The sequence below is a fragment of the Equus caballus genome, chromosome 29 (assembly GCF_041296265.1).
Source record: "Equus caballus isolate H_3958 breed thoroughbred chromosome 29, TB-T2T, whole genome shotgun sequence".
Taxonomy (NCBI): domain Eukaryota; kingdom Metazoa; phylum Chordata; class Mammalia; order Perissodactyla; family Equidae; genus Equus; species Equus caballus.
Genome location: NC_091712.1, coordinates 25,779,089 through 25,805,680, shown reverse-complemented (window position 1 = coordinate 25,805,680; position 26,592 = coordinate 25,779,089). Strand labels below are relative to the sequence as shown.

Sequence of the window (26,592 nt, the reverse complement as noted above, 5' to 3'; positions counted from 1 at the left end):
TGAGAACAAAGTTATCAGATGTGAGGGTGAGAGAGGAGTGTAGAGAGTCAAGCAAAAAAAAAAAAAAGAGAGTTAACTAGAATAATGGGAAAGAAAATTTACTAGGGAAATGTGGTATGATTGCTGAGTGGCCACAGGGTTCCACTTGAAGTTCATGGTCGAAAATTTAAAGTGTGACCAGTTCGCTCAGCTTTTTATTTTTCCCCAATCTTGTTTACCTGTATGCATGTGGTTGCAGAGTGTGGTTTAATCAGGTTATTATTTTACCATATGAGTACAGTGAAAGTGTTGAGAGCAAGGGAGGTTATAAAGATGAATCATATTTATGCTCAGTAGATAGGGAAGTGAGGACAATAGAGGATGAAGGACACTAATAATTAATGGTTAATAAATTGTAGTTCCTGGCAGAATGAAAGGATTGTTGGAGTAGTAGAGAGTGAATTGGAAATATGCGAGGTAGTCAGAGAGTAGGATGTATGCAATAGAGATTATTGAAGGGTTGCAAATATTTAGTAATATCAGAGTCTAGGATGTGTTCAGGGGTGGAGGGGCTGAAGATAAGATCATTGGAAGAGAGGCTGTCTAGGAACTGAGATTGGAAGCTATAAAAGATCATCTAGTTGTGTATTGAAATCTCAGAGAAGTAAAATGGGAGTATTGTTGGAGAGTGACATTAATGTAGGTGCTAACTTTTTCTCTCAGGGGCAAGATAGTAAATATTTTAGGGTTTGTGGGCCATACAGGCTCTGTCTCATACTCAACTCTGTGCTGTTGTAGCACAGAAATAGCCGTAGACAGTTTGTAAACAAATGGATGCTGCAGTGTTCCCATAACACTTTATTATGGACACGGAAATTTGAATTTTACCTAATTTTCACGTGTCATGAAAAATTCTTTTTTTGAATTTTTTAAAACCATTTTAAAACATTAAAATCATTCTTAGCTCTGGAGCTGTTCAGAAACAAGCAGATGGCTGGAGGGCTTGTTCTTTGCCAGATCCTGCCCTATGGGATCGATCATCACTGTAACATCACTGTAGTGAGTGATAAGGTCTGGTGATAGGAGATTTTGTCCCCGGAGGGCTTTAGAGAGAGTGGTTTAGAATTGAGGAGCAAGAAAACCCACTCCACCCTCATACCCACTGAAACCAGAGCTGTTGGCATAAAAAAGCCGACATTTACTTGAGATAGCTGCAGAGTGAACTGGATATTCAGGGGTGATCTAGGATTTTGTTAGAGCAAGAGGCTCAAGGGAATGTTAGAGAAAAGTTTGAGTTATATAGCCGCTCTTTGATACTGAGTTCCAGAGAGTACAGTGGAAGAAAATGGTTTCTGCTGTTGAGGAGGAATGGAAGGTGTGGACAAAATAGGAGATATTCATAGCTGAGTAAGAAAGAGGTAGGTGAGGATTGACCTGGAGTCTGGGGTTTCTTTTGGTGACTGATTTGAACAGGGGCAAAGTCGTAATTAGATTAATCCTGGTAGATTTAAGGGAAATAATCTGGTGAGGCTTAGAGTGTTTGAAAGGGATGAGTAGTATGGGCTCTTACTTGATCCTGTGCATGGATGGTAGAAGACTTGAGTCCTAGATTCCTTTTAGGAGGACACGGTCATTTTACTTTGGTTCACCACAATCTTTTTTTTTTTTTTTTTAATTTTAACTTTTACTTACTTGTTCTTTTTATTGTGGTCATAATAGTTTATAACATTGTGAAATTTCAGTTGTACATTATTGTTTGTCAGATACCATATAAATGTACCCCTTCACCTCTTCCCACCCCCCTTTCCCCTGGTAACCACTAAACAATTCTCTTTGTCCATAAGTTTGTTTATCTTCCACAAATGAGTGAAATTATTTGATGTTTGTTTTTCTCTGTCTGGCTTATTTTGCTTAACATAATACCCTCAAGGTCCATTCTAGTCATTGTGAATGGGATGATTTTGTCTTTTTTATGGCTGAGTAGTATTCCACTGTGTGTGTGTGTGTGTGTGTGTGTGTATACACATACATACATACATACATACCACATCTTCTTTATCCACTCATCAGTTGATTGGCACTTAAGTTGCTTCCATGTCTTGGCTATTGTGAATAATACTGCTGCAGTGAACATAGGCGTGCATAAATCTCTTTGTATTGTTGATTTCAAGTCCTTTGGATAAATACCTGGTAGTGGATAGATGGGTCGTATGGTATTTCTATTTTTAATGTTTTTGCTTTTATTTTTTTTATTTTTTTTTGCTTTTTTTTAATTGAGTTATTGATAGGTTACAATCTTGTGAAATTTCAATTGTACATTAATGTTTCTCAGTCATGTTGTAGGTGCACCACTTCATCCTTTGTGCCCACCCCCACCCCACCTTTCCCCTGGTATCCACTAAACTGTTCTTGGTCCATAGTTTTAAATTCCTCATATGAGTGGAGTCATACACAGATTATCTTTCTCTCGCTGGCTTATTTCACTTAACATAATTCTCTCAAGGTCCATCCATGTTATTGCAAATGGAATGATTTTGTTCTGTTTTGCAGCTGAGTAGTATTCCATTGTATATATGTACCACATCTTCTTTATCCATTCGTCTGTTGATGGGCACTTAGGTTGCTTCCACGTCTTGGCTATTGTAAACAGGGCTGCAATAAACATTGGGGTGCACAGGACTTTTGGGATTGCTGACTTCAGGCTCTTTGGATAAATACCCAGTAGTGGGATGGCTGGATCGTATGGTAGTTCTATTTTTAGTTTTTTGAGGAATCTCCATACTGTTTTCCATAGTGGCTGCACCAGTTTGCATTCCCACCAGCAGTGTATGAAGGTCCCCTTTTCTCCACAACCTCTCCAACATTTGTTATTTTTTATCTTGGTGACTATAGCCATTCTAACAGGTGTAAGGTGATATCTAAGTGTAGTTCTGATTTGCATTTCCCTGTTAATTAGTGATACTGAGCATCTTTTCATGTGCCTATTGGCCATCTGTATATCTTCTTTGCAAAATTGTCTGTTCATATCCTCTGCCCACTTTTTGATCAGGTTGTTTGATTTTTGGAGTTCAGTTGTGTGAGTTCTTTATATATTATGGAGACTAACCCTTTGTCAGATATATGATTTGTAAATATTTTCTCCCAGTTGGTGGGTTGTTTTTTCGTTTTGATCCTGGTTTCCTTTGCCTTCCAGAAGCTCTTTAGTCTGATGACGTCCTACTTCTTTATTTTTTCTTTTATTTCCCTTGTCTGGAGAAGACATGGTATTCAAAAAGATCCTTTTAAGGCTGATGTCAAGAAGTGTACTGCCTATGTTTTCTTCTGGAAATTTTTTGGTTTCAGGTCTTACTTTCAAGTCTTTGGTCCATTTTGAGTCTACTTTTGTGTATGGAGAAAGCTAATGGTCTACTTTCATTCTTTTGCATGTGGCCAGTGTTCCCAGCACCATTTATTGAAGAGGCTTTCCTGTCTCCATTGTATGTTCTTGGTTTTTTTGTTGAAGATGAGCTGTCCGTAGATGTGTGGCTTTATTTGTGGGCTTTCAATTCTGTTCCTTTGATCTGTGTGTCTGTTTTTGTACCAGTGCCATGCTGTTTTGATTACTGTAGCTTTGTAGTATATTTTGAAGTCAGGGATTGTGATGCCTCCAGCTTTGTTCTTGTTTCTCAGGATTGCTTTGGCTGTTTGGGGTCTTTTGTTACCCCATATGAGTTTTAAAAGATTTTATGTTCTATTTCCGCACCACACTCTTTTTAACCTTCTGTTGATGGGAGCATAGGGATAGGTCAGGGAAGGCAAGGCTGAGTTTTACTTTGAGCTTCAGGGCTCCTTTTTAGACCCTATGGTTAATATTAGTAGAGCACATTTAAATTGAAAGTCATGGGGAACTTTAATTCACTGTTGTAGCTTAAATGCCTGTGTTACGCACAGTTTTGAAGCTTGCTTCATCATTTCTTATACCTTAATACAAAATGTATTTGTTTTTCTATTAGCTTATAGTTCACTCCACTGGTCTTAAAATTTTTAATTGTACTTTTTCTGTGTCTATCTTTTAACCCTTTTTGACTGTAAAGTCTTTTAAAACTAGAAATTGGCAACAAGTAAGTACCTTGATATGTCAAATTAATGTGGTATCACTGTAATTTTTTAATACTGCAACTGTAGTTTATCAGGACATAGGATACTTTCACGTGAATCCTTGATAACTATGATAGTGGACCACTGGTGATAAATAGATACATAAAAGTTGCTAGGAACAAAGTAGGATTTTATATTAATCATTAAGATTGTTACCAGAATTACCGTAAGTGTCTAAGTATCTTTCCTAGAAAACATAGCTTGTTTCTGTCATTGGGAGGTTTAGATTTTTAGGTAAAAGAGGATTAGGTGCAGCAGATGGGATTAGCTACCTGCAGAGACTTGATGCAGGGAATCCTTTAATGGGATGAAACAAGCTGAGACAGCAGAAAAGGAGACTCCCCTTGTGTTTGTAGGTGCTGTGGTTGCTTCCCCTAATTTCTTCAGTTTAGTCTTCCCGAGCACTTCAAATCTGTTTCCTTCTTTCCATGGTACTAGTAGAAGGGGATATTGCCAAGGAAAGATAAGGGGAGAAAGTCTTAGCTCTTGACCTTGTGCAGATTTGTTAGACATCAGTGTTATTTTTCTGAAAAAATTGCTGGATGTGTGTAAGCCACAGTTAAGATCTATTTTTAAATTTGTGATAAAATTGACCCTGATACCTTATTAGGTGTCATATTTTATTTATTATACTACTTTTTATCATTATTGAAAAACTTAGTAGTTGTTTCTGACTTTCATTGTAAATAGCTCACAATCTTTAGTCTTTTAAATTTTTGCATGATATAACTTATAAACTACAGATTTCTTTTTTAAAGGGTTTTCTGTGTACCAAAGATATTTGATTAGATTTTTTCTTTTGTCCTTGCGGTATTTTTAGGAGAGGGTAAATGAGGACCTAATTCTAGCTGTATCTTTTAAATTAGGTGTTAAATTCTATACTGTTTTTATAAGACTTTTTGATTGTAGAACAAAAATATTTTTCTGTAAAATAGGTTGTAGTTTTTTTAATATTTAATTTTTAAATTTCTAGTATGTTTCCTTAAATATTAACTATTAAAGAAAACTTTAGAACTTAGAAGTTCTAATGAAATCCACGTGCAGGTTTATCCTCTGTTTTTGCTCGATGCTAATCTCTTCCCTTTGTTCTTTTCTCTGTACTCTTCAACAACACAACATGTTTGAATGCTAACTCTTAAAAAAATTTTTTTAGTAAACTTAATTTTTAAAGAAACACACACACATAATAATCTTATGACAATAAAGGTATTAAAAACTTGTGTTCAATATGTCGGACCTTCTGTTAAACTTTCTTGAGGTACAATTGACATACACTAAATTGGACATATTTAAATTGAAAAATTTGATAAGTTTCTAAAACCATCACCACACTCAGTAGCAAAAGTTCCTTGTGATTCAGTGTACTCTCTTTTTCCTTGTCTTCCCATCCCTACCCTTGCCCAGGCAATTACTGTTCTGCTTTCTGTCACTGTAAATTAGTTTGAATTTTCTAGGATGTAAAAATTGGATACATCCAGTATGTACACTTTTTTATCTGCCTTCTTTCACTCAGCATAATTATTTTGAGATTCTTCCATCTTGTGTGTGTCAGTAGTTCACTCCTTTTTATTGCTGACCTCTGTTCCATTGTATGGACGTACCATAATTTGTTTATCCATTCTGTAATTGATGAACATTCAGGCTGTTTCCAGTTTTGGGTTATTACAAATAAAGCTGCTTGGAATATTATACAAATCTTTGTATGGACGTATGCTTTAATTTTTATTGCATAAATACCAAAGAGTGGACTAGCTGAGTCACATGGTAGATGTATCCTTAATTTTTTTGAGACACTGTCAAACTATTTTGCAAAATGTGTTTGTGCCATTTAACAATTCTACCAGCAGTCTACGAGAGTTCCTGTTTCTCAACATTCTCTGCAGCACTTGGTATGATCAGTCATTTTAATTTTGGTATGATCACACATTTTAATTAAAGTGTGTCTGTAGTGGTTTCTCCTTGTGGTTTTAATTTGCATTTGTTTAACTGAACTATGTTGAACATAATGTTTTCTCCCAGAAGTTTTATATTTTTATGTTTTACATTTAGGTCGATGATCCATTTGAGGTAGTTTTTGCACAATCAAAGGCTACTTACTTGATTTTAAATATCAAGTTTTCCCAGAGCTGTTTGTGGAACAGACTGTCCTTTCTCTGCTGAATTGCCTTTACCACCCATTTGCTGAAAACCTGTTGACCATATATATATATGGGTTTATTTATGGACTCTGTTCTCTTCCGTTGATCTCTTTGTCTGCCTTTACTTGAGTACCACAGTATTCTTGATTACTATAGCTTTATAAGAACCATTTAGGTCAGGTGGGGTCCGTCCTTCAACTTTGTTCTTCTCTTTCAAAGTCATTTTGGCCATTATAGATTCTTCACATTTTTATATGAATTTTAGAATTAGATTGTCAAGTTGTAGAAATAAAGCTGCTAGTATTTTTTATTTAGACTGCATTTTAATCCCCACATCATTTTCGGGGAGAATTGATATCTTAACCGTATTTAGTCTGCTGATCCATGAATGTAGTTTGTCTCTTCATTTAAGTCTTTAATTTATCTTAGCAATGAATATGCAGTGTTTGTACATCTTTCTTCACCTTCATCTCTAAATATTTGATATTTTTTGGTGCTCTTATAGTCTTTTGTAAAGTGTAATTTTTGTTTGTTGATCTGGTATCCTGCAACCTTGCTGAAAGTTTCTTATCTTTTTAAAAAATATTTTAATTTTTCCTCTTTCTCCCCAAAGCCCCCTGCTACATAGTTGTATATTCTTAGTTGTGGGTCCTTCTAGTTGTGGCATGTGGGACGCCACCTCAGCATGGCCTGATGAGCAGTGCCATGTCCCTACCCAGGATTGGAACCAACGAAACCCTGGGCTGCTGCAGTGGACTTAACCACTCGGCCATGAGGCTGGCCCCTCTTATTATTTTTAGTAGCTTGTTGATTCCATAGGATTTTCTTAATAGAAAATCATGCCAACTATGAATAAGACAGTCTTACTTTATCCTTTCTAATCTAGATGCCTTTTATTTCTTATTATACCTACTAGAACCCCCAGTGCAATGTTGAATAGAAGTGGTGAGAATGAGCATCTTTGCTTTCTTCTTGATTTTAGGGGAAAGGTATTTAATCTTTTAACATTACATTTGAAGTCACGGGGTTTCCTTCTATTCCTAGTTTGCTGAGAGTTTTTATTAGCTGTTGATATTAGATTTTCCCAGATAATTTTTCCATATATTTTTAATATGTTGATGTATATTTATGTCTTTTTTATTCTTTAATATAATGAAGTACATTGGTTGTTTTCCAATGTTAAGCCAACCTTGCATTCCTGGGATAAATTCCACTTGGTTGTGATGTATTACCATTTGTATATATTGATATGTTCAAGTTTTTTAAATTGTAAAGGAATTTTTGCATCTGTATTCATGAGAGATATTGACCTGTAGTTTTCTTTTCTTAGAATGTCTTTGTTTGGTTTGAGGAGCAAAAGCAATGCTGGCCTCATAGAATGAGTTGCAAGTATTCACTCCTAATCACTTTCTTGGAAGAGTTTGTGTAACCCTGACAGCCACTAATCTTTTTATTGTCTCCGTAGTTTTGCCATTTCCTGAGTGTCGTGTACTGTTGGAATCATACAGTATGTAGCCTATTCAGATTGGCTTCTTTCACATAGTATAGTAGTATGCATTTGTTTCCTCCTTTTTTTTTTTTTTTTTTTTTTAAGATTTGTCTTTTTAGAGCAGGTTTAGGTTCACAGCAAAATTAAGAGGAAGGTACTGAGATTTCCTATATACTCCATGTTCCCAAGCAAGTATAGCCTCTTCTATTATCAACATCCCTCACCAGGGTGGTACATTTGTTACAATCAGTGAACCTACATTGACACATCATTATCACCAAAGTCCGTAGTTCACATTAGAGTCCACTCTTGATGTTGTATGTTCTATGGGTTTGGACAAATGTATAATGCCATGTATCCACCATTGTGTATCATCATACATAATAGTTTCACTGCCCTAAAATTCCTGTTTTCCACTTATTCATCCCTCCCTCCCCCTGGTCCCTAGCAACCACTGATCTTTTTACCATTTCCATAGTTTTCCCTTTTCCAGAATGTCATATAGTTGGAATTATATAATATGTAGCCTTTTCAGACTAGCTTTTTTCATCTAGTAATATGCATTTAAGATTTTTCCATGTCTTTTCGAGGCTTGATAGCTGATTTCTTTCTAGAACTGAATAGTATTCCATTGTTTGAATGTACCACAGTTAATTTATTCATTCACCTACAGGAGGACATCTTGGTTGCTTCCAAGTTTGGGTAATTATGAATAAAGCATGGCTTGATGAGTGGCATATAGGTCCATGCCTGGGATCTGAACCTGTGAACCTCAGACTACCGAAGTGGAGTGCGTGAACCTAACTACTATGCCACCAGGCCAGCCTTTCTTTTTTTTTTTTTAATTTTAAAAATTTTAAAAATTTTTATTGAGGTTATGGTAATTTACAACTTTGTGAAATTTCAGTTGTACCTTGTTATTTGTCAGTCATAGTATAGGTGCACCACTTCACCCTTTGTGCCCACCCCTCACCCTGCCTTTCTCCTGGTAACCACTAACCTCTTCTCTTTGTCCACATGTTTGTTTGTCTACCACATATGAGTGGAGTCATACAAAGATTGTCTTTCTCTATCTGCCTTATTTTGCTTAACATAATACCCTCAAGGTCCATCCATGTTGTTGTCAGTGGGACGATTTTATCATTTTTTATGGCTGAGTAGTATTCCATTGTGTGTGTGTGTGTGTGTGTGTGTGTGTGTGTACACCACATCTTCTTTATCCAGTAATCAGTTGATGGGCACTTAGATTTCTTCCACATCTTGGCTATTGTGAATAATGCTGCAATGAACATAGGGGTCCATGGGTCTCTTTGAATTGCTGATTTCATGTTCTTTGGATACATATCCAGTAGTGGGATGGCTGGGTCATATGGTATTTCTATTTTTAATTTTTTGAGAAATCTCCATACTGTTTCCATAGTGGCTGCACCAGTTTGCATTCCCACCAGCAGTGTGTGAGGGTTCCTTTTTCTCCACAACTCCTCCAGCATTTGTTATTGTTTGTTTTGGTTACTTTAACCATTCTAATGGATGTAAGGTGCTATCTTAGTGTAGTTTTGATTGGCATTCCCCTGATGATCAGTGATGATTAGCATCTTTTCCTGTACCTATTGGCCATCTGTATATCTTCTTTGGAGAAATGTCTGTTCTTGTCTCCTGCCCATTTTTTCATTGGGTTGTTTTATTTTTTGTTGTTGAGTTGTGTGAGTTGTTTATATATTAATAGAGATTAAGCCTTTGTTGGATATATGATTTGAAAATATTTTTCCCCCACTTAGTGGGTTGTGTTTTTGTTTCAATCCTGTTTTCCCTTGCCTTGTAGAAGCTCTTTAGTCTGATATAGTCCCATTTGTGTATTTTGTCTTTTCTTTTCCTTGCTTTAGTAGACATGGTATTTGAAAAGATGCTGCTAAGACCCATGTCAAAGAGTGTATTGCCTATATTTTCTTCTAGGAGTTTTATGGTTTCAGGTCCCTCTGCTTATATCCTCTGAAAGAGATTGTATGAAAGCAGTATAATTTCTTACTTAAATGTTTGGTAGAATTTGCCAGTGAACTTATCTGGGCCTGGTGCTTTCTGTTTTGGGAGGCTGTTAATTATTGATTGAGTTTCTGTAGTAGATATAGGCCTATTCAGATTATCTTGTTTCTTCATGTGTGAGTTTTGGCAGTTTGTGTCTTTCAAGGAATTGATCTGTTTCATCTGGGTTATTAAATTTGTGGGCATAGACTTGTTCATAGTACTTGTTGATTATCCTTTTAATGTCTGTGAGTTCTGTAGTTATCTCCTCTTTCATTTCCGATTATTTGTAATTTGTGTTTTCTCTTGGTTGTCCTGGCTAGAGGTTTATTAATTTTATTCATTTTCTCAAAGAACCAGCTTTTGGTTCTGTTTATTTTTCTCTATTGAGTCTGTGTTTCATTTCTTTGATTTCTGGTTTAATTTTTATTATTTCTTTTCTTCTGCTTATTTGGATTTAATTTGCTTTTTGTTTCTAGTTTCCTAACGAGGAAGCTTAGATTATTGATATAAGGTCTTTCTTCTTTTCTACTATATGCATTCAGTGCTATATAAATTCCCTCTAAGCGCTGCATTTGCTACATCCCACAAATCTTGATAAGTTGTATTTTCATTGTCATTTAGTTAATAATATTTTACAGTTTCTCTGTGATTTGAGAGCAGACATTATATGATTTCTATTATTTAAAATTTGTTGACGTGTGTTTTATGTCTCAAAATGTGATCTATCTTGGTGAATGTTCCATGTGAGCCTGAAATGAATGTATATTCTGCTGTTATTGGATAAAGCAGTCTATAGATGTTGTATCCGGGTGATTAATGGTGCTGTTCAGTTCAAGTATGTCCTTACTGATTTTCTACCTACTGGATCTGTCCATTTCTGATAGAGAGGTGTTAAAGTCTCCAACTATAAGAGTTGATTCATGTATTTCTCCTTGTAGTTCTATCAGTTTCTGCCTCACATATTTTGATGCTCTGTTTTAGGCACACACATGTTAAGAGTTGCTGTGTCTGATGGTATTGACACCTTTACCATGATATAATGCCACTCTTTATCCTGGTAACTTTCCTTGCTCTGAAGTCTGCTGTGTCTGAAATTAATATAGCTATTCTCACCTTGTTTTGATCAGTGCTGACATGGTATGTCTTTCTCCATCCATTGATTTTTAATCAGTATATGTCTTTGTATTGTAAGTGGGTTTCTTGTAGACAACCTATAGTTGAGTCTTGTTTTTTGATTCACTGTGACAATTTCTGTCTTTTAATTGGTACATTTAGACCATTTATGTTTAAGATGTTTATGGATACAGTTGAGTTGTTATCTACCAAATCTGTTTCTGTTTTCTATTTGTTGCCCTTGGTCTTTGTGTTTTTGTCTCCACATATTTACTAGCTTTTGTAGTTTTAATGGAACATTTTATATAATTCCATTTTCTCTCAGTTTTTAACATATTACTCATACTTTTTTTTTCTTCACGGTTGCCCTAGTGTTTGCAATATGTATTTAGAGCTAATCCAAGTCCACTTGCAAATAACACTATACTGCTTCATAGTGGTACAAGTACCTTATAATAACAAGATGTTTCTAATTTCCTCCCTTCCATTCTTTTCTGTCAGTTCTGTCATTCATTTTACTCATACATAAACATAATAAGCATATATATGCATAGGACTAATCAAATACATTGTTGCCATTATTACTTTGAACAGTTAGATCAATTAAGAATCAGAAAAATCAAAGTTTTCATTATACCTTCATTGATGCATTCTCTGATGCTCTTCTTTTCTTTAGGTAAATTAGTGTTTCTGACCTGTATCATTTTTCTTCTCTCTGAAGAACTTCTTTTCACATTTCTTGCAGGTCAGGCCCACTGGCAACAAACTCCTTCAGTTTTTGTTTGTCAGAGAAAGTCTTTGTCTTTCACTTCGGAAGGATAATTTTACAGTGTACATAATTCTAGGGTGGTTTTTCTTTTCTCTCTCCCAACATTAAGTATTTCACACCGCTCTCTTTGTGCTTGCATTGCTTCTGAGGAGGAGTCAGATGTAATTCTTTGTTCTTTTATAGGTAAGACTTTTCTCCTCCAGCTTCTTTCATGATTATTGTTATTATTATTTTTTGAGGAAGATTAGCCCTGAGCTAACTGCTGCCAATCCTCCTCTTTTTGCTGAGGAAGACTGGCCCTGAACTAACGTCTGTGCCCATCTTCCGTGACTTTATATGTGGGGCACCTACTACAGCATGGCTTCACAAGCAGTGCCATGTCCGCAGTTGGGATCTGAACCAGTGAACCCCAGGCCACTGAAGCTGAACATGTCTACTTAACAGCTCTGCCACTGGGCCGGCCCCCTGAGGATTATTTTTTATCTTTGATTTTCTCTTGCTTCGTATTCTCTGAGCTTCCTAGATCTGTGGTTTGGTTTCTGACATTAATTTGGGGAAGTTCTTTTTTATTTTGAGGAAGATCAGCCCTGAGCTAACATCTGCTGCCAATCCTCCTCTTTTTGCTGAGGAGGCCTGGCCCTGAGCTAACATCCGTGCCCATCTTCCTCCACTTTATATGTGGGACGCCTACCACAGCATGGCTTGCCAGGCGGTGCCATGTCCACACCAGGGATCCGAACTGGTATATCCTCAAGCTCTGAGATTTTTTTCTTCAGCCTTGCCCAGTCTACTAATGAGCACATCAAAGGAATTCCTCATTTCTGTTATGTTGTTTTTGATCTCAAGCATTCCTCTTTTGATTCTTTCTTAGAATTTCCTTCTCTCTGCTTTATATCATCCATCTGTTCTTGCATGCTGTCTGCTTTTCACACTAAAGCCCTTAGCATATTGATCATGGTTTTAAAAATTCCTGGTCTGATCATTCCAACAGTCCAGCCATATCTGTCTCTGGTTCTGATGCTTGTTCATTCTCTTCAAACTGTGTATTCACCTCTTAGTATGCCTTGTAATTTTTTGTTGAAAGGCAGATATGATGTACTGGATAAAAGGAACTGTGGTAACTAGGCCTTTAGTAACGTGGCAGTGAGGCATGGGGGGAAGGGAAGCATTCTGTAGTCCTATGATTAGTCCTCACTCTTTTGTGTAGTCTGTGGCCCTGTACTGCAGACTTCACATGTGATTCTCACCACCCTCCTCCTACCCTCTTTGGTGGGACAGCATGGTCCTGGGGTGGGAGTTGGTTTATTTCCCATCCCCACGGTACTTTAGGCTCTGGTATAACCCCGGCAAGTTATGCTCTGGTAAAATAGTTTCTCCTGAGGTCGGGTCTTAAAAAGAACGGAATACCTTGGCATATTTCAGAATTGTTCCCTCCCCCACCCCTGCCAGAAGGCTGAGTCTAGTTTTTCTTCTGATACTCACTGTGAAGACCTTGTACAAAGCTCCTGGAGGTAAAACTCAAAAAAGTTTGAGGGCTCCTTTATGCCTGGGTCCTCTGGAGTTTTTCTCTCTCAGGCTTGTCCACACTGAGCCTTCAGCAATTTGTCAATTACACTTGAGGTTTCCTACTCTGATACTGGTTCCCATGGAGAGTTTTGCTTGGGTACCTTGTATTCTCTGTATCTGTCCATCTGTCTTTCTAATTTTGGGGGCAGTGGTTTGCACTGTGATCTCACTTCTGTGCTGAATCTAGGAATAGTTATTGATTTTTCAGTTTGTTCAGCCTTTGACTTGTTAGGGTGGAATGAAGACTTCTAAGTTTTTTCTGTGCCCTACCACAATCCAGAAGTGCTAATGTAGGCATTTAATGTTACAAACTTTGTTCTACGCACCACTTACACATTTTGATATGTTGTATTTTCATTTTTATTTAGTTGAACAAATACTTCATGGTTTCCTTTTTCTTTTTTTTTTGATTTCTTTTTTTTTTAATTTTTATTTTTTTTGGATGTACATCATATTTCAAATTCTGGATACATTACATCATGTTCACGACCCGAACACTAATTATAGTGCATCCCCTCACATGTGACCCTAATCACCCCTTTTGCCCTCCCCCCTTCCCCAATGGTAACCACTAGTCCAATCTCCAATGCTATGTGTTTGGTTTTTTTGTTGTTGTTGTTGTCGTTTTTATCTTCTGCTTATGAGTGAGATCATATGGTATTTGATTTTCTCCCTCTGGCTTATTTCACTCAGCATAATACCCTCAAGGTCCATCCATGTTGTCACAAATGGCTGGATTTCGTCATTTCTTATGGCTGAGTAGTAGTCCATCGTGTATAAATACCACATCTTCTTTATCCATTTGTCCCTTCTTGGGCACTTAGGTTGCTTGCAAGTCTTGGCTGTTGTGTATAATGCCGCAATGAACATGGGGTGCAAGTATCTTTATGCCTTTGTGTTTTCAGGTTCTTTGGATAAATACCCAGCAGTGGAATAGCTGGATCATATGGTAGATCTATCCTTAATTTTCTGAGGATACTCCAAACTGCTTTCCATAGTGGCTGCACCAGTTTGCACTGCCACCAGCAGTGAACAAGGGTTCCCTTCTCTCCACACCCTCTCTAACATTTGTTGTTTCCTGTCTTGTTAATTATAGCCATTCTGACCAGCGTGAGGTGATACCTCATTGTAGTTTTGATTTGCATTTCCCTGATAGCTAGTGATGTTGAGCATCTTTTCATATGCCTGTTGGCCATCTGTATATCTTCTTTGGAGAAATTTCTGTTCAGAAATTTTGCCCATTTTCTAATTGGATTGTTGGTTTTTTTGTTATTGAGCTGTATGAGTTCTTTGTATATTTTGGATATTAACCCCTTATCTGACATGTGGTTTGCAAATATCTTCTCCCAATTGTTAGGTTGTCTTTTCGTTTTGTTGATGGTTTCCTTTGCTGTGCAGAAACTTTTTAGTTTGATGTAGTCCCATTTGTTCATTTTTTCTTTTGTTTCCCTTGCCTGGTCAGACATGGGACTTGAAAATATGCTGCTCAGACCAATGTCATAGAGCTTACTGCCTATGTTTCTTCTAAAAGTCTCATAATTTCAGGTCTTACGTTCAAGTCTTTAATCCATTTTGAGTTGATTTCTGTGCATGGTGTAAGGGAATGGTCTACTTTCATTCTTTTGCATGTGGCTGTCCAGTTTTCCCAACACCATTTATTGAAGAGACTCTCCTTTCTCCGTCGTATTGTCTTGGCTCCCTTGTCGAATATTAGCTGTCCATAAACGTGTGGGTTTACTTCTGGGCTCTCAATTTTGTTCCATTGATCTGTGTCTGTTTTTGTGCCAGTACCATGCTGTTTTGGTTACTATGGCTTTGTAGCATAATTTGAAATCGGGGAGTGTGATACCTCCAGGTTTGTTCTTTTTCCTCAGGAATCCTTTGGCTATTTGGGGTCTTTTGTTGTTCCATAGAAATTTTAGGATTCTTTGTCCTATTTCTGTAAAAAGTGTTGTTGGAACTTTGATAGGAATTGCGTTGAATCTGTAGATTGCTTTAGGAAGTATGGACATTTTAACAATGTTAATTCTTCCAATCCAAGAGCACGGAATATCTTTCCATGTCTTTGTGTCTTCTTCGATTTCTTTCAACAATGTTTTATAGTTTTCGGTGTACAGATCTTTCACGTCTTTCGTTAAGTTTATTCCTAGGTATTTTATTCTTTTTGTTGCAATTGTAAATGGGATTATATTCTTAATTTCTCTTTCTGTTACTTCGTTGTTAGTGTATAGAAACGCAACCGATTTTTGTACATTGATTTTGTATCCCGCAACTTGACTGTATTCCTTTATTATTTCTAAAAGTTTTTTAGTGGACTCTTTAGGGTTTTCTAGATATGAAATCACGTCATCTGCAAAGAGTGACAGTTTCACTTCTTCTTTTCCAATGTGGATCCCTTTTATTTCTTTTTCTTGCCTGATTACTCTGGCTAGGACTTCCAATACTATGTTAAATAAGAGTGGTGACAGTGGGCATCCTTGTCTGGTTCCTGTTCTTAGAGGGATAGCTTTCAGTTTTTCTCCATTGAGAATGATATTTGCTGTGGGTTTGTCATATATTGCCTTTATTATGTTGAGGTATTTTCCTTCTATACCCATTTTATTTAGAGTTTTTATCATAAATGGATGCTGTGTCTTGTCATATGCTTTCTCTGCATCTATTGAGATGATCATGTGATTTTTATTCTTCATTTTGTTAATGTGGTGTATCACGTTGATAGATTTGCGGATGTTGAATCATCCCTGCATCCCTGGAATGAAACCCACTTGATCATGATGTATGATCTTTTTAATGTATTGTTGTATTCGATTTGCTAGTATTTTTTTGAGGATTTTTGCATCAATGTTCATCAGTGATATTGGCCTGTAATTTTCTTTTTTTGTGTTGTCCTTGTCTGGTCTTGGTATCAGGATATTTGCTTCGTAGACGGAGTTAGGAAGCCTCCCCTCCTCTTCAGTTTTTTGGAAGAGTTTGAGAAGGATAGGTATTAAGTCTTCTTTGAATGTTTGGTAGAATTCACCAGGGAAGCCATCTGGTCCTGGACTTTTATTTTTTGGGAGGTTTTTAATTGCTGTTTCGATCTCCTTACTGGTGATCGGTCTATTCAAATTTTCTACATCTTCTTGATCCAATTTTGGAAGGTTGTATGTTTCTAAGAATTTATCCATTTCTTCTAGATTATCCAATTTGTTGGCATATGGCTTTTCATAGTATTCTGTTATTATCTTTTGTATTTCTGAGGTGTCCGTTGTAATCTCTCCTCTTTCATTTCTGATTTTATTTATTTGAGCCTTCTCTCTTTTTTTCTAGGTGAGTCTAGCTAAGGGTTTGTCAATTTTGTTTATCTTTTCGAAGAACCAGCTCTTGGTTTCATTAATTTTTTCTATTTTTTTTTTAGTCTCTGAGTCTTTTATTTCTGCTCTGATTTTTATTATTTCCTTCCTTCTGCTATTTTGGGCTTTGTTTGTTCTTCTTTTTCCAGTACCTTTAGGTGCGCTTTTAGATTGTCTATTTGGGATTTTTCTTCTTTGTTGAGGTAGGCCTGAATTGCTATAAACTTCCCTCGTAGAACTGCTTTTGCTGTATCCCACAGAGTTTGGCATGTCGTGTTTTCATTTTCATTTGTCTCCAGGAATTTTTTTATTTCTTCTTTGATTTCTTCATTGACCCTATCATTGTTCAGTAGCATTTTGTTCAATCTCCGCATTTTTGTGGCTTTCCTGGTTTTCTTTCTGTAGTTGATTTCCAGTTTCATACCTTTGTGGTCAGAAAAGATGCATGGTATTATTTTGATCTTCTTAAATTTATTGAGACTTGTTTTGTGGCCTAATATGTGATCAATCCTGGAGAATGTTCCATGGGCATTTGAAAAGAATGTATATTCTGTGGTTTTTAGATGGAATGTTCTGTATATATCTACGAAGTCCATCTGGTCTAATGTGTCCTTTAAGGCGAGTGTTTCCTTATTGATCTTCTGTTTGGATGATCTATCCATTGGTGTAAGTGGAGTGTTAAAGTCCCCTACTATTATTGTGTTACTGTCTATTTCTCCTCTTATGTCTGTTAATAATTGCTTCATATATTTAGGTGCTCCTATGTTGGGTGCATAGATATTTACAAGTGTTATGTTTTCTTGTTGGATTGTTCTCTTTATCATAATGTAGTGCCCGTCTTTGTCTCTTATTACAGTTTTTGATTTAAAGTCTATTTTGTCTGATACAAGTATTGCTACCCCCGCTTTCTTTTCTTTGCCATTTGCATGGAATATCTTTTTCCATCCTTTCGCTTTCAGTTTGTGAGTGTCTGTAGGTCTGAAGTGTGTCTCTTGTATGCAGCATATACATGGATCTTGTTTTTTTATCCAGTTGGCCACCCTATGGCATTTGATTGGAGCATGTAGTCCATTGACATTTAAAGTAGCTCTTGATAAATATGTATTTATTGCCATTTTGTCACTTTTTCTTTTTTTGGGGTGTTTTAGTAGTTCTTCTCAGTTACTTTCTTTTTCTCTTGCTCTCTTCACTTGTGGTTTGATGGCTATCTTTAGTAATATGTTTGATTTCTTTTGTCTTACTTTTTTTCCTGCTTGTTATAGGTTTCTAGTTTGTGGTTACCATGAGGATATTATTTAATATACTATGCATATAACAGTCTATATTGAGTAGATAGACTCTTGAGCTTTACCTCTTTCTGAAAGCTCTACTTTTTCACTCCCCTCCTCCCACATTATATGTTTTTCACATCATATATAGTCTTTTGTTTAGTGTGTGTCTATCCATTACCCTCTTATCATTGAAATAGGTAATTTTAGTACATTTGTGTTTTAACCTTCATATTATCTTCACAAGTAGTTGATCTGCTGCCTTTACTATACTTTTACCTTACAAGTGATTTTATTGCCTGTTTTTTCTTGTTGTTGTTTTGGGTTTTTTTGATAATTTTTTTTCTTCTATTTGTGGTCATTGCTTTCCCACTTAAATAAGTCCCTTCAGCATTTCTTGTAGAACTGGTTTCTTGGTGATAAACTCCTTTAATTTTTGCTTGTCTGGGAAGCTCTTTATCTCTCCTTCCATTCTGAATGACAGCCTTGATGCATAGAGTATTCTTGGTTGTAGGTTTTTTCCTTTTAGCACTTCAAATATGTCATGCCATTCTCTTCTCACCTGTAGGGTCTCAACTGAGAAGTCCGCTGACAGCCTGATGGGCTTCCCTTTATAAGTCACTTGTGGCCTTTCTCTTGCTGCTTTTAGGATTCTCTCTTTGTCTTTAATTTTAGGCATTTTGATTATAATATGTCTTGGTGTGGGCCTCTTTGGGCTTCTCTTGTTTGGAGCTCTCTGTGCTTCCTGAACTTGGATGTCTGTTTCCTTCCTCAGGTGAGGAAAATTTTCCTCTGTTATTTCGACAAATAAATTTTCTGCCCCTTTGTCTCTTTCTTCTCCTTCTGGGACCCCTATAATCTGAATGTTAGCATGCTTGATATTGTCCCAGAGTTCCCTTACACTGTTCTCATTCTGTCTAATTCTTTTTTCTCTTTTCTGTTCTGCTTGGGTGATTTCCTCTAATCTTTCGTCTAGCTCGCTGATCCGTTCTTCTGCTTCTTCTACTCTGCTATTGAGTCCCTATAGTGAATTTCTCATTTCCAGTATTGTATTCTTCATTTCTGATTGTTTCTTTTTTCTATCTTCCAGTTCTTTGCTGATGTGCTCACTGTGTTCATCCATTCTTCTCTACATATCTGTGAGCATCCTCATTATATTTTGTTTGAATTCTTTGTCAAGGAGTTCACTAGTTTCTGTTTCATTTAGTTCTTTTTCTGATGTTTTGTAGTGTTCCCTTGCTTGGAAAGTATTCCTTTGCCTCCTCATTATGCCTCTTTCTCTGTGCTATTTTCTTTGTACTAGGTGAGTCGGCTATGTCTCCTGATCTTGGAGAAGTGGCCTTATGTATGAGATGCCTTATGAGGCCCAGGAGTGTGCTTCCCTCTCGTCACCAGACCATAAGAACCAGGAGTGACCCCTTTGTGGGCTACTTGTGTTCCTCTGCTGTGGCAGGGTTGCTCCCACTGCAGGTACCCAGGGAGTCTGATCTTTCCTTCCCTGGCCAGCTGTTTGTAAATCCAGTTTGGAGGGGCCTCAGCACTGTTGGCTACAAAGTCTATCAGCACACTCTTATTGCAATTGTCCTCTTAATTGGGTTGGTACCCAGTGTAGCTGGTTGCTAGGCTCAGGGTGTACAGTTGTGATAGGCCTGAGGCCAACAAGCCTGTTGTCAGTTCTCTTAGGAGTGCAGCTGAGTGGGGCTAGCCCTTGGCATGGAGGCACTCAGTTGTTTCAGGCTTTGGAAGGTGGGGCTGATCCTTTCTATGGCTATTTGTGAAGCACAAGTCTTCTGCCGCTGATAAGCCTCACCCCCCACTGGACCACATATACTGTCAACACAGTCCTGGTCCGTGCACACTTCTCAACCCCCTGGAGCGTGCCGCAGTGCCACACTGCAGAGGCCCCCACCTCTGCCCCAGTGCCCCCCACAGTTCACCTGGTCCTCACACAAGCCCTGCCCCACAGAGGCAGACACCCTTGCCTGCCTGTAGAGGATCAAGGCACTCAGTCAGTGCAGGCTGAAAAGTAGCCTGAGGGCTTGCTGTTAGGTGGGGCCAGTCCCTAGGGAGGATTGCCTGCCCTGGCTGAACTGGATGAAATCTGTGCTCTAGTGGATGTGGCAGACCCCTGGGCTAACAGCCCAAGGGATGCACCTCAATGGCCCCCACTGGTGTCCGTATCAGCACGCCTGCACCATCTCAGAACAACGGCCCCCACCAATGTCTCAGTCTCTGGAGAGGATCCTCCTTTCACCAGGATGCCCCCAGAGCCCACCAGGTGAGTCTTGTTTCACCAAAGGACAGTCAGCCTTCTCTCTGGTGATTTTAGGTTGCTGCAATGAGTGAGTTTGTGCGTGGGCCCTTAAGACCTGGATCTTTTTGGCTTTCGGCTGATAGCTTTTCTGGGGTGTCCTTGCTGCAGATAATAGCCAGCAAAGCTAGACAGTTAAGACCCCCCTCTCAGTTGGGCTGAGTCCAAAGGATGGTTATAGCAGTATTGCCCCCACTCCGGACCTCACTCCTCCAGGGAGGGCTGCGCACCTTAGGGTGGCTCCCCCTGGCCAGCTGAGAAGCTCCACTGCTCCCAAAGGTGGCTTTTTTCCTCTCCTGCCGGAGTTACTGCCTCTTCTGCTTTCGTCAGGACTGACTCTTGTCGTGGGGGTTCTTTTTATCCAGTTTTCAGTTTTCACTCCAGGGTGATTCTTCCCAAAATTGTTGTAACCTGGTTGTGTTCGTGGGAGGAGGCGAGTTCAACATCTGCTCACAGCGCCATCTTGACGAGATCTCCTCCATGATTTCCTTTTGATTTCTACTTTGACCCATGGGTTACTTAGAAATGTGTTATTTACTTTTGAAACTTTTGAGAACTTTTCACACATCTTCTTGTTACTGATTTCTAACTTAATGTCTTTGTGTTATATAATTCATTTTAAATTTTTGAGACTTTTTAAAATGACACAGAACAAGGATTGTCTTGTTTAATGTTCTGTATGTCTTTAAAAAGAACGTGTATTCTTTCTGCTTTTATTGTATAGTGGTTTTCTATAAATGTCAGTTGGTCAGTTGATTTATATTGTTTGTTTTCTATATCCTTACTGATTTTTTGGTCTACTTGTTCAATTATTGAGAAGAGGATGTGGACCTCTCTTACTGTAATTATGGATTTTGCTGTTTCTCCATTTTCTCTATTCTGTCAGTTTTTGCTCCATTTATTTTGAAGGTTTCTTATTAGGTGCAGAAACATTTAAGATTTTTAATATTCTCTTGATGAATAGACTTCTTTATCCTGGTAATATTCCTTATTCTGAAATCTACTTTGTGTGGTATTAATATTGTGAATTTAGCTTTCTTTTGATTAGTGTTAGGTTAATAGTTTTTTCCCCATACTTTACTTTTAATATCTTTGTGTCTTTATATTTAAAATTGGTTTCTTGTAGGCAGCAGATAGTCTTGAGTTTCTTTTTTCAATGTTTTAATCTCTGCCTTTCAGTGTGGGTATTTAGGTAATTTAAATATAATGTGATTATTGATATGGTTGTATTTAAATCTTATCATTCACTAATCCTTCTTTATTTGCTCATCATTTCTCATCCCCCCCCCCCCCTTCTTACTGAATATTTTTTATGTTTCCGTTTTGGCTGGTTAGTGATAATTCTTTGTTGTATTATGTTATTGGCTGCTTTAGGGGTTATAGTACACCTCTTTAACTTGTCAGAATCTGCCTTCAAGTGACATTACACCATTTCACGTATTATGTAAGAACTTTGAAATTATATACTTACGTTCTTACCTTTTTGGCTTTTGTGCTATTTTTGTCATATTTTAAAATTTTTACATATTTTATAAACTTCACAATTAATTGTTATTTTTTGCTCTAAATCATCAATTATCTTATAAAGAGATTTGAATAATTAAAAAGTCTTTTATATTTACCCATGTAATAACTGTTTCCAGGTGCTCTTAATTACTCTGTGTAGATCCGCATTTCCTTTTTTGTTTTCCTTCTGCCTAAAAGACAACCTGTAACATTTATTGTAGTGTTGATCTGCTGGTGATTAGTTGTTTCAGCTTTTCTATCTGAAAAGCAATTATTTTGCCTTTGCTTTTGAAAGATATTTTAGCTCACTATAGGATTCTAGGTTAATAGTTTCTTTCTTTTAGTACTTTAAAGATTTTACTATTCCGTTTTCTAGCTTCTGTTATTTCCATGAGAAATCTTCATCCTTATCTTTTTTTCTTACCACATAAGGCATCCTTTTTTTTTTGACTCCCCCTGACTGCTTTTACCATTTTCTCTTTATTGTTGGTTTTTAGTGATAAGCAGTGTGATTATGATGAGCATTCATGGAGTTTTCTTCTTGTTTCTTGTGCTTGGGGTTAGTTGATCTGTAGGTTTATAGTTTTCATCAAATTTTCTAATTTTTCTGCTATTATTTCTTTCAATTCATTTCTTCGTTTTTTTGCCCTCCCACTCTCCTTTGGATACTCCAATAACATGTAAATTAGGTTGCTTAATGTTGTCTCACAGCTCACTGATCCCCGCCCCCAGCCCCCACTTTTAAGTCTTTAGTCTTTCTGTGCTTCATTCTTAGAGTTGGGCTAGTGAGAAATTTGTGGCTTTTAAGAGACATTTGAATAGTACATAATTTAAAAAAAATTAGCCAGCATTAGTTTGTTTCATCATGTTGGTGGAAGGCACAGCTAGTGGTTGTTTCTCTTCCTTCTGCCTTGTTCTCCCAAATATGGATTACACAGCTTTGTAGAATAATCTAAGGCAACCATACCTTTAAAAAAATAATAATAACTGCTCTTTCTTTGCTTACTTATTATGGAGTCATTGTTTAATTCTGATTCTATTTAAAATTTTTGTTTGAAGTAAGAAATACTTTTTGATCTTAATGTTATTTAGTAGGTATATTGGCATGGTATCTTATCTGAGGACTAATAATTGTAGTTAGCTACAAAACAAAAATTACACGTATTCTAATTGTCTATTTTTTTTTTTTTAAGATTTTATTTTTTCCTTTTTTCTCCCCAAAGCCCCCCGGTACATAGTTGTATATTCTTCGTTGTGGGTCCTTCTAGTTGTCACATGTGGGACGCTGCCTCAGCGTGGTTTGATGAGCAGTGCCATGTCCGCGCCCAGGATTCGAACCAACGAAACACTGGGCCGCCTGCAGCGGAGCGCGCAAACTTAACCACTCAGCCACGGGGCCAGCCCCTCTAATTGTCTATTTTTAAAGATACATTACATTGCCTGTAAATCACCTTATAGACCAAAGTATTTATGTACTTCTTTAGAGTCTCTCAATATGGCCAAATATCCCGTTTTAGTTCTAGTGGAAAAGAAAAAAAAGACTTTATTTCATTCAGTAGAATACAAATTGAAGTAGTTTACATTTTATGGATTGATTTGCATGAAAAATACCTATTTTTAAGCACTAGAAGGGCTCTCAGAACAGTGAGATGCTCATACTATGAGAGTTGTTAGGATGTGAAACTGACCTGGGAAACAACAGATTTGTGATGTTAGGCCTACTCATTGTGTCTCTCTCAGCTTCCCCACTACCCTCTCCTTTTACTTCTTTCTCCACCTTCTTAATTGTGAGTTGATTGTATGTTTGTAATGTAATTCCACAGTGCCATATTATTTAAACAGCATATTATGGAACAAATACTCTTAACTTACAAACATGAAGTTAAAGTAGAGGTCTTACTTCGAGTAAAACCTATAGAGGCTTTTTAATCCTTTTTGTTACTTAAATTTTTTTTTTAACTGTTAGAATCTTCAGCTAAAGTTTCTTTTTCTTATTAAGGAACCTGTGGTATCTTTTGAAACTTACATGGTATCGAAGTTTTTTAAAGATAAAATGTTATGGTTTTATTTAATGTGCCTTTTGTCACTGAAATTTACTTTTCATTCATTGCGTTTCTTTGTAATACTTCTTTTCCCAAATGCCATGTTTTCATTGGATTTATGGACATATTTGTACTTGAGGGGTAAAGCAAGGATATTCTATTAAATGACTGGGAAAATTGACCAATCTTAATTTAGATTGGTATGTGGAAGCAAATAGTGTATTTCTGTTTTTGGTACTCCACCTATTTTTCTCTCCTTTCCTTATTTGATACGTGGACAAAGTACATGAAGAACACGACCGTGTTTTCTTTAGATGACTTCTAAACTTACAGTAGGGTCAGATGTGAGTGAGATGGAAAACCTCAGGATCAGCTCAAGTTATTGGAAAGAATTATTTGAAAAGTGAAGTTCAGTAGTTTCCAGAGTGACCTGCCCGCCATGCAAAAGGTTCATGTTTCTGAAGTAATCTGTGAAGTTTAATCAGCTTAAATATGATTGTTTGTTACATGGAAGTTTGTTTTTTCCTGAAACTTACTTTGAAAGCTTTGCTCTTATTTGTGGATTCCAGTTTGTTAGACTAGGTTAATTTGTTTTGATGAGATATGTCTCTTGTTTGATGACAGAGTCTGTTGGGGCTGTGAGATGATGTGGGCGGGAGAAGCGCTAGAGGGACGAGAGCACGCAGCAGGAAAGAGCAGGAAAGAGGGTTTGGTTTTTGAAACATTTGAAGTGTTATTCCTTTCTTTGAACATTGATTTTGCTACAGATGCCAAGCATCTTGAGACCTGTTTTTATCGTCACTTTCTTGTTTTTCAGATTTATCTGATGGTTTGTATTGAGTAGTGGTTATATGAGGGAAATTTCAGTTTGTGTATCTTCAGGTTGTTTTTTTTAAGGAATTTTTTTTTTTTGAAGATTTTTTAAAAAATTTTTCCTTTTTCTCCTTAAAGCCCCCTGGTACATAGTTGTGTACTTTTTTTTTAGTTGTGGGTCCCTCTGGTTGTGGCATGTGGGATGACACCTCAGCATGGCTTGATGAGTGGTGCCATGTCCGCGCCCAGGATCTGAACCAACAAAACCCTGGGCCGCCTAAGTGGAGCGCGAAAACCTAACACTCGGCCATGGGGCCAGCCCCAGTCTTCAGGTGTTTTAATTTGTATTATATCAGATTTCAGATAGGTGTATTAGAAAAATATTCATTTATTTACTCAGCAGAAGTTTAGGGCTGGTTATATTTCAGGCACTTAGTGATCTTAACAACGGCAACAAAATTCCCTGGCCCTGTGTGCCTTACAGAGCTTTCGTCTGGAAGTATGTTGATTAGTGTGCATCTGCTGTAACACATTTTCACCGTCATTTAACGTGCCCTTATTTGCCACACACCTTGTGTTAAGATGATTATTAAAAACAGGAAACTAATTGTTTGAACAAATCTTTATCTTTTTCCCCTAACATATCTAGATCAAGGAAGTGATTGAGAATCAATTTCAGGGTATAATAATACTTTCAATTTCTAAAAATCTTAACTGCAAAATATATAGCTTTTCTTGGCTTAATACATTGAAGAAATGATTTCAGGTTCAGAGATTTTTATCTTTCTGTTTTGAAAAGCAACCTTCACCTGAATTTAAAAAATTCTTGCTCTGACCTGTGCTAGATCCTTATAATCTCAGGGATGTAGTCTAATGAATTTGTAGCACCTTACTTCTCTCTAATTGTTGTCTCCCTGTGCTGAACACTAAAGCTGCTTTTAATTTCATGTCTAAGAAGTAGTATGTTCTTGTTGAAAATGATGTTGCTTGAGAAACAAGTACCTTCAGTGTTACTTACTGTGTGTCACTGAATAAATGACTAATACATGCGTTTACTAACTGCTGCAATTGGATGCTCAAACAACTGTACTGTAAATTATGTACAGTTTTTAAAAAGCTATCTGTAATAGATGCTAAAATAATAGTTTTTATATGATTTTCTTAGGTGGACTGACTTATTTTTATACCTGAAACTTTAAGATGTTTGTCTTACAAGCCCAGTAATTATTTATTATTAATGTGCCATCTTTTTTTTTTCTGTAGCCAAAATGTAATTAGTTCTTTTTCCTTTTACTTCCTTTCTCAAATCAAAATGTTAGACTTATACGAGCACTAGCAGCAACTCTATATCTGGATCATTGAAGCGCTTGGAAGATACTGCAGCACGATTTACAAATGCAAATTTCCAGGAAGTCTCTGCGCATACAACTAGTGGAAAAGATGTTTCAGAGGCTAGAGGGTCAGAGGGCAAAGGGAAGAAATCTTCAGCTCACAGCTCAGGTCAAAGGGGAAGAAAGCCTGGTGGAAGAAATCCAGGACCGACTGTGTCAGCAGCTAGTCCTTTCCAGCAAGGTATTAATTATGATGTTTTAGTTAAAATACTTGTTCTTATGATGATCAATGGTAGTTAAAGAATTTATTTTTTACTTATAACTAATGGATCGTTGGAGGCTATTTTATGATTAGTTGCTGTAGTGAGATTCCTTCAAAGACTGGTATTCCTTGTTAAAATGTTTCTGGGACCTTTGCTTTCTTTTTGTTACAAATGTGCTTCTGAAGTCGAACTGTAATTTTACTGTTTAGGTAAAGTTTGAGGTTAATAAAGTTTGAGTTTGGGGAGAACAACAGTCGAAGCTGGAGTTTCCTGTCTGCTCTAGGGGACAGTCATTCTTTTCTTCAGTTATTTTTAGTTACCTTTCCTAGTCAAACACTAAAGCAGTTAAGGTGTGTATTTTTAGTAAGTAAACAAGTACTGGGTCGTTTTCAGGGGATCTCAAATAGTTTTCAGTAAATAACAGTTGTTGACTATTAATTCATTTATTATAAAGCTTGAAGTTTAAAAGTAGAAGTTTGCTCAACCTGTGTATCTTTTGGTAAGGCTGTTATG

At 37.0% G+C, this 26,592-nt stretch overlaps 1 protein-coding gene across 29 annotated transcripts in view; it reads left to right on the top strand.

Annotated features, from left to right (window-relative positions):
• MLLT10 (MLLT10 histone lysine methyltransferase DOT1L cofactor) overlaps nucleotides 1–26,592 on the top strand; it is a 256,175-nt gene that overhangs the window by 158,296 nt on the left and 71,287 nt on the right. For all 29 annotated transcript variants that reach the window (XR_011433954.1, XR_011433951.1, XR_011433952.1 and 26 more), the window contains one exon: nucleotides 25,805–26,057. Coding sequence is in view for 25 of the 29 variants with exons in the window: in XM_070255103.1 (XP_070111204.1) it covers nucleotides 25,805–26,057 (253 nt within the window). In the remaining 4 variants the exon portion in view is untranslated. The remainder of the gene's footprint in view (nucleotides 1–25,804; nucleotides 26,058–26,592) is intronic.